The sequence below is a fragment of the Bidens hawaiensis genome, unplaced genomic scaffold (genome assembly GCF_021521415.1).
Source record: "Bidens hawaiensis isolate Kalapana, Puna unplaced genomic scaffold, B.hawaiensis_p1.1 tig00054607_1, whole genome shotgun sequence".
NCBI lineage: Eukaryota > Viridiplantae > Streptophyta > Magnoliopsida > Asterales > Asteraceae > Bidens > Bidens hawaiensis.
In genome coordinates, this window is record NW_027499832.1 from 819 (window position 1) to 15,869 (window position 15,051).

A 15,051-nucleotide genomic window follows, 5' to 3' on the forward strand; every position below is an offset into this window, starting at 1 on the left:
ATGATTTAATGGTCTAGTAGTATGGTGTACACCATTTTAAATGAAGATGGTGTGTTCAAACTCTTGCCGGTGCAATGCTAGGGTGATTTTATTGGAAATAAATTAAAAAGTTACTATTATTTTTAGCTGGTAAAGTTTCCGTATAAAACGGAAAAAAGGAAATTTACAAGTCAAAAAATATATTTAAAATGGTGTATTTAATATGAACGTTTTGATAATTAAACACTGGGTAATAAATAAAAAGTGATTACATTTAATGAAAAGATTTTATCATTAGGTAATAATTAAGTTTTGAACATTTGTAGCTTGGGGTGTTATAGACTTTGGTACAAACAGCAACACCTTAAAAGTATGCAAAGATTCAGACTCCTAAGACTATAAAATATCTTTATCGGTCGCAACATTTTAGCTACTGGTTCACATGGCCTCCAACCACACGGTATATTGTTTCTCTATTTAATAGTTTCTGATGTTACATTTCTTATGTTAAAACTTTGATTGTTAATTCATAAATTGTGGTTGTACTAGCTCATTTGATTTTCTAAGTTACATTATTTGTTATCTTGTTTATTTTAATATAGGTTACGTGGTTAACACTTTGATTTTTAATTTATAATTGTTTGCTTTTGCTATATAAAAATCTATTTTATGTTGTGCTTGGTTCAATTATAAATCCTGAAACAAATAATAATCATTTTTTTTAGCAGTTTTGATACTAACCTACACGTTTTTATTTTACTTTTTGTTATGTAATCTTGTTTTAACCCACCCGACGATGCATGGATTGATATATAACTTGCTCCATACACGCCATCTTATTTATTGTGGTGATTGATCTATAAAAGATGTAGAGATGAATGTTGAGGGTGGCGAAGATGTCATATAAGATATCAAAACCGTTGTCAGTTGAGTCAAACCCGTGTGTGACAAATTGGAACGTTTTAAGAGTATTTATTTAGTCGTGTAACAAGAATAATGGATATCATAATATTAACTTATAAATATTTTAAACTTTGTTCTAACAATTATTCGTCGATTTATTAGTCATTTAGTTATAAAACTATTAAATTTTTTAATTAATATATATATATATATATATAATTACAGAACTCTTATATTATTTAAGAACTTTTAGTTATTAATATTTTAAAAAAAACTATTAATAACTAACGTTTTTTGTAAAAAAAATTTGTATGTTAATAATATTTGAGTGTAGTTTTATCACTTTATATATATATATATATATATATAAATCTAAGATTATAATTATGAAAATAAGTTTACATATCTATGTTTTTTACACATATATAAATTTCAAAAAACTAATTGATTTTTAAGAGTTCTTAAAATTCTTAAGTTTTTTTGGAATTCTGTAATGGAACTAACCAACCCTATATAGGATGAGTATCATTACAACATATAATTAATATAGTAAATTAATAATACAACAAATTGCAAATGTGAGCTCAAATCACATTTTAACTAGCTAATATAATCGGTGTATATACACTACAGACAGTTTATTGGGACATTCTAATATGTATCTAGTTTTGTAATGACATGTCAAAGTATTTGTTTTAGTTGTCACATGCCTTGTTTTATAACAAAAATGTGTATGTTATTGTCAACACATGTAAGATTTGTTTTAATTGTCACTTGAATATCCAAATTAGAACTTACTGTTTTGGTAGGACAAAGTTTGTGAAATATGCGGTAATATTGGTTTTGTTGAAGCTATAATAACCTGTTGTGAATGTGAAGCTCCGCCTACTCGCCAACATATGTAAGATTTCTTTGTTTCTCTCTTCTATGTGCTTTCGCCTACTGCGCTACGGATTTTGTGATTTGTAATTACATTGCATCCAAATACAACATTAACATGTCAAATCATAACCGTACGTAGAATAATCTTAGTGAGAAGTATGAATAATATTGTTTATGGAATAAATTGTTTCAACACACTTCTTAGGAACCTCATATTCGCCTTCAGCGGATTATGATTTCCCGAAGAAGCAAAAATGTTATTAATTAATCAGACGAGGTATTGCACAACTGTTAATTACAAGGAAGTAGAGTGAAGCTAATTCTTGGATCATTCCTAATTTGTTACCAAGAAAGATATGCATTACATTTAAAGGGTAAAAAATCCAATGATATAATTCTAGAACGTGAAGCATGTTGTACGTGTTGAAAGTTAATTTTGAAACGAGTTAAAGGAGTTAAGTGCAAGTTTAGTTTAGTTATATAGTATTTTAATTGTTGGAGTTAGAGATAAAGTTTATCAATTTTGAATGAGTTAATCGAGTATGATATCGATACTGACCATAACTTTTCATTCTAAAATATCGACGTGCCTTGAATTGAACGATTGGCATGCAACGTTTATTAATTACACACTTGTGATATTTAAAATCGCCCGCTCTTTTTAGGTACTGCATGAAAGAGATGATGATGGAAGCCCCATTGTTTTGGTCCTGTGATGAATGTTGTCACAAAAAGCTGCCTCTTAAAAAGAGAAGTAATTTAATAACCCTTCTTTTTAATACTTCTGTATTGCCATTTGTGCATGATTCATGTAGTTTTAGTGACAATAATAATATGCATTATATAATTTAGTCTGTTGTTCTAATTTACTTTTCAAACTAGTTCTCAAGAAGCTAGAGAATAAGGAAGACTTGGAGTAACAGGAAAAGAGATGAAAGAGTGTATCAAGTCCCTAAAGTGTATGGAATTTCATGATATTTTCATCTTCTTATTGGTATCTTTTGTGTTGAATATTGATACTATTTTATATAATTATATTTCCAGTTATTATTTATTCTACTTTTCTATTTTGATTGAATTTAGGCTGTAATGAACTTTAAAAAAATTATGTCTTAGTAGATTTATTTAAAGGTAGATTTATTTAAAGGTGGCCAAAAAAACCCGGTTTCAGACCCGATCCACAGATACGAACCATGTTTCGGTTCCTAAGAAAGATCGTCCACGACCCAGATCCGCTGGAACTAGTTCTACCTCTACCTGGTCAAAATCCAGCCATACCTAAAACAAGTTCTTACCTGACCCGGTTCTTGACTTTTGTTATCCGTACCCGGTATTGGTTCCTACTCGATTTTTCTACAAATACTTGATTTGTCCACCTCTACACTTACAAATAACTTAAAAGGTTTTGCTTACAAAATTTAGTGTAAACTTAACTACCAATTTTCTCCTTGTGCTTTAGTTACCTTCGTCAGTTTCATCTATTTTTTCCCCCCATATATATGTGGTTTCATTATTTTCGTTATTTTGGTCAAACTCACTACCGTCGTTAGTTGTGTTTTTGTTAAGTTAGAGATTTCACGCGGTGGGCCTTGATGTTGCTGTATTAATCTATAGTGGGCCTCACTGTTTTCACATGGGCTTTAAGAACAATAGCTTTGGGTTGGATACTTGGAAGTTGGATCTGCAAGTTTTGACTCTTTCATTTCCAGTACTTAGCTTTTACATTTCAATCCACTAAAAAATATACATTTATCCTAAAACAAAGTTATATATTGCTATGTTTATCAACAGGGCTAGTTTGGTCATTTAACAAAAAAAATAACTAAAAAATGTACAAGGTTAGTAACCTGGACTGAAGTGAGAACAAATTGCAAATACTTAACCCACGAACGTGTTATACTTTTCGTTCTTTAGGTCGATATCAGCTTACGAATCGTCGTTAACTATGAAAATGACATAAGTCATTTTTTACGTTTAGGGTTTGGTATGCATTTCGTTTATTCCACTAGCGAGGTTAAAATCTTTGTTAACTTCACCTGTTAGGTAAGTAAATAAAAATAAAATAAAACATAGTATAATTCTAACCCGTTTCGACCCCAAAAAAGACCTTCAATCATCCACTGCTTTAGTATACGTCAACACGAAATTAGAAATCATAAACTCTAAGGGGGTGTTTGGTAGAGGGAATTGAGGGGTGAGAAATGGAATTGGAAAGAATTCTCTTGTTTGTTTATGAAAGAAAGAGGTGAGAAATGGAAATAAACCATTTCCATTTCTCTGATTTTGTTTCTCTAAAAAAAGCGGAGAATTGGATTTCTAGGGTTTCATTTCTCAGCCTCACTCTCTCACGCCTCTCCCTGCTGTTCGATCTACAGCAGCAAACTCACGCCTCTCCTTGCTGTTCGATCGACTTGCAGCCTCTAATCACCCACAAATCATCTCCAATCCAAGAACCGAGTTCGTATTCGCGATCCTTGCTTCGATTCCAACGATCCTAGGTATGAAACTTTCATTTTTTCGACTTTCTTATGCTCGACCAGACCTAAACCTCGATCCAAACTCAGCTGCTGATGTCGATTGTTATCGTGGGATGTTTGTATGTTGTTGGTAATCGATTTAGATATGTTAGATTTCAATGGTTTATGTTTAATTCGACTCTTGATGAAATCTTTGATGTCTAGGTTGGGAATTGAACATTATATGGTATGAAATTTATGAGTTTGAATCATGAATTTTATGTTAGAATGATATTTAGATGCTAGGTTGAATGTTGGAACCGATAAATTGAATGTTTACATGAGTTGCTTGAATGTTGTTGCTGATGAAATCTGTAATGCTGTTTTGTTCAAACAATATTTTGATCATAACAGATGCAAATTGATCGTTTCTTGAGTCTAACATTAAGTTCAAAGAGTCTAGTTTCAAACCCCACTGGTTTCGTAATTTTTAGAGAAGTTTTGATTACCCAAACGTGAAAAATAAAACCGAAGGTCAAATCTGTTTTTGACTGACAGATTTTAGGTCCACTTCTAAAGAGCATAACTCTCTTGTTTTTGAAGTTTTAGACTTCATTCCTCTTTCTAATGAACATTTTAAGTGTCTAGAATATTTCCCAATTAGCCTTGTATGCAAATCCTGAGTAGTCAATTTTTGAGAAATTTTGACATTTACAAACTCTGAACAGTAAGTTTTAGATACCTTTGATAATTAGCATTTTAGTTGAAAACCTTATGCATACTTTAAAATTTTGAGAAAAATATATAAACACCTAGAGATGTTGAAGTTTCTGTGAAAATATTTTCATAATTTATTTCAATTGTTTTGTTGATAAATAAATCTATATTTACAAACTCAAATCTGACCAAAAAAACTCAGATTTCTACATATCAACAAATCATCACTTTTTACACCATTTTTATCTAGAAATTGACTTGTAACTCACATGGAAACCTTAGGGATCTTGTATAACATTGACTTGTAACTCACATGGAAACTTGGATGTTCAATTTCATCCAAAATAACATATATATTGATGTAAACATTGGCAATTAAACAACATTCAGCAAGTCAGTGAATAAAGTAGCCTGTAATCATTTTTCTTGCTTTCATGATCACTTTGTTGCTAATATTTGGATTATATTTTGGAGTTATTTGCTTTTCTTGAATTTTCTTATATATTTATGTGTAGATGGCAAGATCACCTTCCAGACAAAGAATAGTTGCCATAGGTGCATTTTATGTCATTTATGTTACGATTCGTTGGTGGATGTTGTGTACTTATCATTTGCGTCGGTCGATTGAGTCAATGACTTTAAGTACAAAATATTTAATGAGTTACCATAATAGGCGTGAAAACATGGTGAGGATGGTTTATGAAAGTGATGTTACGAGTGTTGTTAACATAAGAATGAATATACATGCATTTACAACACTTTGTGATATGCTAGAAACTAGAGGGGGACTAAAGAATAGTAAAAACATGCTAGTCGATGAGCAAGTTGCTATGTTTTTACATACCCTTGCTCATAATGCAAAGAATAGGATACTAGTCAACAGATTTTATCGGTCCGGGGAAACTGTAAGTCGGTATTTCAAGTTAGTCTTAAATGTTATATGTCGATTACACAAAGAACTCTACAAGTCACCCGTGCCAGTGCCAGATAATGAAACTGATGAAAGTTGGAAATGGTTTAAGGTTAGTCAAACACATTTTTTATTAAAGATATTTTTTGCTAACATAAATTAGTAAGTAATGTTTTCTTTTAACTCAGGGTTGCTTAGGAGCATTAGATGGAACATACATTAAAGTTAAAGTCCCTGCTATTGATAGAAAACCTTATAGGACAAGAAAAGGGCAGATTTGTACTAACGTACTCGGAGTATGTACGAGAGACCTTTTATTTACGTATGTCTTAGCGGGATGGGAGGGTTCTGCAGCTGATAGTAGAGTTTTGCGTGATGCAATCAGTAGACCCAATAGTCTTAAAATAACTCCGGGTATGTGATAGACAATTTTCAAAGAATATACATAGATTTAAGTATGATAATTAACATAGAGTTTATGGTTAATTGTAGGAACATACTACCTTTGTGATGCCGGTTATACAAATGGTGAAGGATTTTTAACTCCATATCAAGGTCAACGTTATCATCTTAACGATTGGTCTCGTCCTCCTACGAATGCTAAGGAGTTCTTTAATATGAGACATTCATCGGGCAGGAATGTTATAGAAAGATGTTTCGGAATGATTAAAGATAGATGGGCTATTTTGCGTGATAACTCATATCATCCCATAGAGTCCATGCCACGTATCATCATTGCTTGTTGTTTATTGCACAATTTCATACGAACAACAATGAGTGAAGACCCTCTTGATAACGAAATCCCGTTAAATCACACACAACCTGCAAATGACCATGACAATGTTATTTCTATGATTGAGCCCTCACAAGAATGGACCGATCGTAGAGACCTTCTTGCTAATGAAATGTTTAGTAGTTGGACTGCGATGCGGTGCGCAGCGTGCCAACAATGTTTCTTAATTATGTTTGACATTTATGTATTTTTTATTTGTAGAACCAAGGATGTTTCTTATTAATGTTTATTTATGCACTTTATTTGTTTCTTATTAATGTTTCTTGTTATATTTGTATTTGTAGTTACATGAATTATGATTTTTAATTGTATAATTATGCATTTGTACGTAGACATGGCAGATTCAAATATAGTGAGAGGAGTTACTCAGAGCAAGCATACCTGGACAAATGATGAAGATGCAAAGCTAATTGATGCATTAATGGAGATACATGCATCCGGAAAGTATGCTGGTGCTGACAATGGATTCAAACCAGGTTATTTAAATGGTGTTCAACAATTGCTAGATGTAAGTCTTCCTAACTCTGGCCTCAAAGCAGAACCGCATATAAAGTCTAGGATGAAGACATGGAAGACACACTTTAGCATTGTATATGATATGGTGCATACAAGTGGGTTTGGTTGGGATGAACAAAAATGTTGTATTATTGCCGATGATAGTGTTTGGAATTAATACGTGAAGGTATATTCTAAAAAATATATTTTTAGATTTTAAAATTTTAGTCTAATTTATTTGTAATTGTCTTGTAGTCTCACAAAGGTGCTGTGAATTTTCGTGACAAGTCATTTCCTTTCTATGACAAATTGTGTACCATATTCGGTAAGGATAGAGCTACTGGTAGTAAAGCAGTTGACCTTGGAGAAGAAAATGTTGTTCAAGAGACGCAAAAAAGCTCACCTGTTGATATTGAAGACTTTGATTTTGTTGATGAAGCCGTTCCAAATGTTGATAGATCTGAAGGACAAACAGGAAGTGTAACAAGCAAGCTCAAAAGAGGTAGAAGCACGGATGCAGATGAGATATATCGAGAGTCTTGCAAAGATATCAAGGAAGTTTTGCTTCGATTTGGGGAGATGGTGGGTGAATAACTTAGCAAAGAAGGTATGGAGGCTCGTGAAATCTATGAAAAGGTTAGTGATGAGTTGAAAGCTTTACCAGGTATCACTACGAAAAAACGGTTCAAAGCAGCTCATTTGATTGGTTAAGATGTGGATCTAGGACGTTCTTTTCTTGCGTTGACAATAGAAGAGAAAATTGAGATGGTCGAGTTGTATACCGATGGTTCAATGGGATAGTTGTGTATGGTTGAAGTATGTTTTGTATGTGAATTGGTTTTAACTATGGTTGATGTTTTTTGCTTAAAAACTATGTGTTGTATGTGAATTGGTTTGATCAATGCATATTTTGGTTGGAATTTATGCATCTTTTTATATGTTTTTTTTTAATAAATATTTGTTATGAAAAAAATACTTGTGCTAATGATAAAGTTGATAAAATTCTCTGTTTATTTCCTATGTACCAAACAAGAGAAATGATTCTCAGCTATATTTCTCTACTGAAATCTCTGTACTACCAAACAGAACAGTCAATTCTCATTCTCCAGACCAATTCCCTTTCTCTGCAATTCCATTTCTCTATTCCATTTCTCTACAATTCCATTCTCTGTACCAAACACCCCCTAAGGGTAATCGGAGCACTCACTAAGCAACCCGACCAAATTCGCAGGCCACCTAATAAAACATACAAACAAATGGCCGGGTTACACCTTCACAATTCGTTTCCCACACCCTGAAGCCCTACTCGATTGGCAGCAAACAATGTACCCGATGAAACCGAACAACCAGAGGGCATACACGATGAACACCCTAGGTACCCTAATACCTATTATTACCTACCTGACATGCGACATTTGTTAGAATTTGCGAAGGCTTTGGGCCGGGTTTAGGTTTATACACAAATTGGTGACACGGAGAACACGGGCTTGGGCTCAAATTAGTCGGTTTTGGGTCTAGGCTCAAATTTATCTCTGCATATACCACGTTATGTAATTATAATATTTGGTTATGTTTTAATAAGAAAAACTCGAGTTGCAGCTCGTGAATGTAGGTCCACCGCTAGAATCGAACCACGTTATAATTCCTATGTCGTTTACATTTCCGTTTATGTGTGTGTTGTCGCTTTCGCATCGCTGCTGACAACAATTTTATATCATCATTAATTAATTAATATTACATGATACCAACCAGGCCCCTGTGGTTGGTGAGATCCAAAATATCCCCAACAAATTCTCAAACTTTAAATACCAAAAAGATTAACATTTGAATCTTATGCAGTAATAATAAATTAATAATCTTGGCGTTATAAAAAGCCTCAAAGATTCTACAAGTCTTAAACTTTACAACGATTCTTTCTGACTGAAACATCTTCAAATCTTCTGGTAAGTGTTTACTGCTCTCAAGCTTTGATTTTGATCTTTAGGGTATTGGTCTCAAGTTGCAGGTTTTCGATGTATATTGTTTACAATTGAGTTTTTTTTGGGTGCCCACCAAGTGTTTGATGAAATGACTGTGTATCCAAATTGGTATTTAGAATATGATCAAATGTGCATTAAAAACCATATAGGGATATGGCTTCTTATTCTAGCCAAGTTAAGCATTAATATGTGTTAATCGCCTGCTGTTTGTGGGTGTTTCTCTGTAGAATTATTATTATTATTATTATTATTATTATTATTTATTTATTTAATTTGATATAGTTGTTTGTATTTCGAAGTAGTTAGTTTTGAGTCTTCTAGGTTGATTGTTTCATGTTCATCTTCCACAATTGGTTGGTGTAGTTTTGAGCCCTGAATCGATCTGTTATCCTCTACCCTTCCTCGCCTCTCTCTAGATCGAGGCTGTGTCGGTCTGCTGCATCTTTTCTTATCAGCTTCAGGTTTGAGCTTAATAAGTCTATCATAATTTTATCTTTCGAGGTTAGATTTTGATATATTTTTGTATCTTCCCACAGCTGACATAACTGGCCAGAACATGAACAGTTCTCTTTAATAAGTTTTAACTGTGTGAAAATAACTTGGGGTGGAATGGTGCTGATTTCAACACCAGGGATTATCTTGATGCATGTTAGTTTGTTCGGTTGAATTTTTCATTGATCTTAATTTGCTTGTTTCTAAGTTTTAACCTGGCATTATGGAATTTTTTTTAATGGTATGTTGTTTTTGTTCTTTATTTCCTGTCTCAAAATCCTTCTATTTAGGCTAGAAAATGAACCCATGTTGTTTATTTGGTTTCATGATGATGTTGTTGCCTCCCTAGTATTTGGTCAGATGGAAATGAAATTGAGATTGATGATGCTGTTGAAAGGAAACTTGAGTGATTTCTAGTAATCACTGTTAAGGAAAATTGAGGACTTCTTGTCTGAATTCTGCTTCTTGAATAATGCAGCGAGTTTGTGATAAATGTAAAAAGGTTGACTTGAAGCAAATTAAACATTTTTTTAAAACAGCCTATTTCAAACGGAACCAAAATGACCATTTTTTAAAGCGGTCCATTTCATTCGTACCTGTTTTTGTCAACCTGCTCTGACCTGAACCAAAATGACCATTATTTAAAACAACCCATTCTGATCCCAACCCATCCCAACTAACTTGTTTTCACATGTAGCATCCTCCAGTAACTGATTGTTCCACATGCCTGTTACGTCTTTTTTATCATTCTGTTGTCAATAACTATATTAGGTGTTCTGTGTTGTAACTTGTAACTTCTCTTCTTGAGCAAAGCCTTGCTGATTAGGAATATAGCCCCTTTATTTCTTGAGCAAAGACACATGGAATGTAGTTGTATACAATAATTAGGTGGTAGTCTTAGGGTGTAACTGTATTAACTGTATATGAATTATAGTATATAGTAGTTAGCTTTTGACATCCTATGTTCAAATGTCCAACAGATGTTTGAAAAGATCTTTCTAACATATGATTATCAACAAACTATTTCACTCTATTTTGTGCCCTTTTCAAATGAGATTTAAGAGCTTGAATTGTAGATTCTCTAGCAGATAAACTTCTATCCACTACTTCTACTTTACTTTCGCCGGTGAGGTAGAGCAAGTGTGTAGGAGGCTCTCCCTTACATAAGTCCATAGTGAGTGCATATGTACTGTTATTATAAGAATGATGCTTGTACCAGTATTCTGCTTTAGGTTATTCAATACCCTCCAAGCACCTGCCCCGATACTTTTCATTGCTAGTTAATTTTGCTTTCTCTTTGCAGTAATATTAATTCCTATCCAGTTGCTAGCAGAGTTTTTGTTTTTGTCGGATAATTGAACTCGTATTAGTTACAATAAGTTATCAGGTTGATTTTGTTTTGTGCAATATTTAATGACTTTTCGTAGAAGTACATAGAATAGAACATGAAATGGATTTCCTTTACATGTGTCGGACCAAAGCTAGAAAGAGATGCTAAACGAGTAAACGGTACACGTTCTTGCCAAGGACTTAAGCGTTATGTTGAAATTCAATTATTTTTATAAGTTCTAAGCTAATCATTGTGCACAGCATATTATGTTAAATTTGAATGGAAAATGTTGCTGCTTAAAGATAAACTAAGTTATTAATGACGATGTAATAAGATTATTCAGCTTGTATTATTGTGTTGCATTTAACATTTTAACAGTTATTTGTTTAGGGTTAAAATGGTATTTTTTTTCTTGGTGACAGGTAAATTTGATGGAAGGGCTGATCAGTTCCCGAATAATTCCTATTCGTGGTTACGGTACTCAGGGAAACACAGCTCTCTTCCCAACACATACATCAAACAGAAGAAGAGTGTTTTATGGTCCAATCAAGATGATGGCACCTACCAACTCATCCAACTCAAAAGCTGGCTCTGTTAAGCCATTAACAGCCTCCTCATTGGGCCGATTAGACAACACATTACCTTCAAAAGGTATTTCATATTTTCATATAACATTAACCTCAATTAAATTGAAAAAAGTCGAATAAATATGTTTCAACTGGATTCTTGTTAAACATTCAGAGGTTCTTGATTTATGGAAAAAGGCTGATGTTGTATGCTTTGATGTGGATAGCACCGTGTGTGTCGATGAAGGCATTGATGAACTTGCTGAATTTTGTGGAGCTGGAAAAGCTGTTGCTGAGTGTACCGCCAGGTGTGCTCAGTATTAAGATCGGTTTTCTCATTTCTGTTTTCAGTCCGTTTTTATATTATTCTAATTGTGTGTGTGCAGAGCAATGGGTGGTTCGGTCCCTTTTGAGGAAGCATTAGCTACCCGACTTGATCTTTTCAAACCTTCATTATCAACCGTCCAAGACTTTCTTGAAAAGAGACCTCCAAGGTATGCTGCTGTTTTGTTAACACCGGCATACTGGTTGACTTTAAGTTGACTTTTTTTTTATTATTGATTTTGGTAGACTTTCTCCTGGCATAAATGAATTGGTTCAGAAGCTCAAGGAAAGTGGTAAGACTGTTTATTTGATATCGGGAGGTTTTCGTCAAATGATCAATGTAAGTTATATAGAATTAATAGTTATTTAATAGAACTATATTTGTTGACTTATTGACTTGTTTTCTTTGTAGCCGGTGGCATCAATCCTTGGGGTACCAACTGAAAATATATTTGCTAATCAACTATTATTCCATAATTCTGGTGAAATTGCTGGATTTGATGTAAACGAACCGACTTCAAGAAGTGGAGGGAAACCAACTGCAGTTGAATTAATAAGAAAGGTTCACGGATACAAGACAGTTGTAATGATAGGTGATGGTGCTACTGATCTCGAGGTAATGATAATAATCTATTTTTTGTAGACCAAGTGGTTGACTTGTAAAGATGCATTAATATTGTTTTTGTTTTTGTGTAGGCTCGAAAACCAGGCTGCGCTGACCTGTTTATCTGCTATGGTGGTGTCCAGCTTCGGGAGCCCGTTGCTGCAAAAGCGGATTGGCTTGTGTATAACTTCAAAGATTTGATAAACTCTTTGGAATAACAAGCACTTTCTCTAATTTTTTTGGAAGGATTATTCATGAGTGCGTTTCTTAATGTTAAATGTACATCATGCTTTTATTAAAATGAATTTAATTAGTCTTTTTATTTTGAAATTAACAATAAAAAAAAAAGAGTGTTGATTGCTTCTATTTTGGTAGGTTTGCTGTAATTTTGCTTTTCTTGAAATGAACAATTATGAATTTTATTTTATTTAATGTTTTACAGCTATACAAAAGGAGGTTATAAATTGTATATAGCCCACACATTAAAATACCAAAAATATATTAATAATTTATAAAAAGAAAAGATCAATATCCTTTTTTTCTATTATTATTAATCAGTAATTAATAAAAAAATTTAGTGAAATTGACTGGCTTTTATTTCCTTTATTTTGTCCTCTCACAAGTAAATATTTCAAATTGAAATATTTTTTTTTTATATTATGTATGAAATTATTTGTTGCATACATACTAAGTATTTTAAAATTTAACAAAAGATTGTCATGAAAAAAAGTTCTAAAGTTACTAGACGCTTCAAGAAAACCTATAATGGTATACTGTAATAAAAATATATAAATTTTATATATGTAAAAATAAGAGAATTTAAAATTAATTTATAAAAAAAAAAGTTAGTTTCAAATAAATTTGGAAATAGCTAAAAAGTCGAAATTATGACTCATCATTTCAATCTAACATATTTAGAACAACCCTAGAATAATATAAGAAATCCACTCAAATCCAGTAATCTTGTGTTCTTTTAGCATCAGTTGAAGAATATTAAAAAAAAAATGGATAAATGGATGGCAGCAGTTGCTGCTGGTGCAGGCTCTATAGCCCACCATTTCAAAAAGCTTAAGCAGCCCAGTGAACAAATATCATCACATTCATCTACCCATGGCTCAGTGAGTAACAAACTCAACTCATCAAAACCACCATCTGACAAGAAATGGAAGAAATGGCCATTCAGTAAGTCATCAAGGCGACAAAGTTTAAAACAAGATGATTCTCAAGTTGGAAATGAGGGTGTTTTAGTGAATGAAGTTTCGACTCGAAGAAGTAGAGTGTCGTTTAGACGTAGAATAATAAACAGGCGAGCGTTTAGATCGTTAAGTTCGTTAGAAAGTTGTGCTAAGGTTCATGTTGAACCTGCCATGCAGACTGTGACGCCGTTTTTCGTGATTGATGACAATTCATGTTTTGTTGTAAAGAAAGAAAGCGAGTCTCTAGATGCGATGTTACTTGTGTGTCTTGGGATGTCGTTTGGGATATTATATTCGTTCGTGGAAAATAAACGTGAGGTGGAAAGGTTGAATCGGTTGGTGAAGCAGAAAGAGAGTTTGATTCAAGATCTTGAAGAGGAGATTGAGATGAAGGATTCGTTAATTATGCAGGAGCTTACGGTTGACGGTCATGAATCGCAGAAGACAGAATCTGTTATTTTAAAGGAAAGCCGTGATTCTTTTAGTGAAATTGAAGCGGAGCTTGAAGCTGAACTCGAGATGCTTGAACTTAGTACGACTTCATCTTGTTTAGAAAGAAAGATTTCTAATCTTGTTGAGGTAAACAAACTTTATTATTATTATTATTATTATTATTATTATTATTATTATTTTGTGTATAGTTATAACTTATAAGTTTATAACGGGTCGATGTGAATCATGTGCAGCTTGATCCAGATTTTGATTCAGGTGTAACTGAGAGTGAATCAAGAAGTGAGATGGTGGAAACGACTAATGAAGAAAATGAAACAACTTATTCTGGTAATTATGCGGTCTGTCCAAGAGAATTGAGCTTACGGTTACATGAGGTGATTCAATCGCGACTTGAAGAACGAATTAGAGAATTAGAAGCGCAAATAGAAGTCCAAAATCAGAAGTCTTGGAATGATTTTTCAAGCAGTGATGCAGGATATGAAAGCGACGAGCCTATTGTTTTGAATCGATCAGTTGAAGCTTTAGACGATTATAGTGAGGCTTGCAGTGAGTGTGCAAAGTTTGATTAAAATTTTGTTGATGATGATGATGATAATGGAACTCCGCCATTTGGTAGTATCGGTGGAGATGAGCGGGATCTTGAGGACGACGACGACGATGAGATGGAGAAGTTGTTGATAAAACATATAGTGGAGAAAGCAAGACAAGGGTCTCCTGCAGTTTTGAATGCCCAAAGGGCTCTCTTTTCTGAGTATAGCTTGGAAAGTTGGAAATTTAGATAAGGATGATAGTTTTGTTTGTAAACATTTTATTTATACCATCTAAATTTAATGATAGCATTGTTTTTTGGCATGCACTACAGCTAACTAGCAATTTATTTCAAGCTGCAAGTTTTAGTATAGGTGTAAACTGGTAATGCTATGCAGGTTTTTGGTATCAGTACTGGTATGATACTATCATATAAAAATAGTA

General features: G+C 33.2%; 2 protein-coding genes across 2 annotated transcripts; both read left to right on the forward strand.

Annotated features, from left to right (window-relative positions):
* Window positions 1–9,009: 9,009 nt before the first annotated feature.
* On the forward strand, window positions 9,010–12,713 carry LOC143600630 (phosphoserine phosphatase, chloroplastic-like). Its single transcript, XM_077078260.1, has 7 exons — window positions 9,010–9,078; window positions 11,359–11,587; window positions 11,678–11,810; window positions 11,889–11,996; window positions 12,073–12,166; window positions 12,239–12,442; window positions 12,523–12,713. Exons 2-7 carry the CDS (start codon window positions 11,368–11,370, stop codon window positions 12,646–12,648), a joined length of 885 nt encoding a protein of 294 aa, XP_076934375.1. The 5' UTR covers window positions 9,010–9,078; window positions 11,359–11,367; the 3' UTR covers window positions 12,649–12,713.
* A 721-nt stretch (window positions 12,714–13,434) lies between these two features.
* Window positions 13,435–14,861, forward strand: LOC143600635 (uncharacterized). The gene is made up of 3 exons (XM_077078262.1): window positions 13,435–14,205; window positions 14,313–14,625; window positions 14,671–14,861. Exons 1-3 carry the CDS (start codon window positions 13,435–13,437, stop codon window positions 14,859–14,861), a joined length of 1,275 nt encoding a protein of 424 aa, XP_076934377.1.
* Window positions 14,862–15,051: the final 190 nt, after the last annotated feature.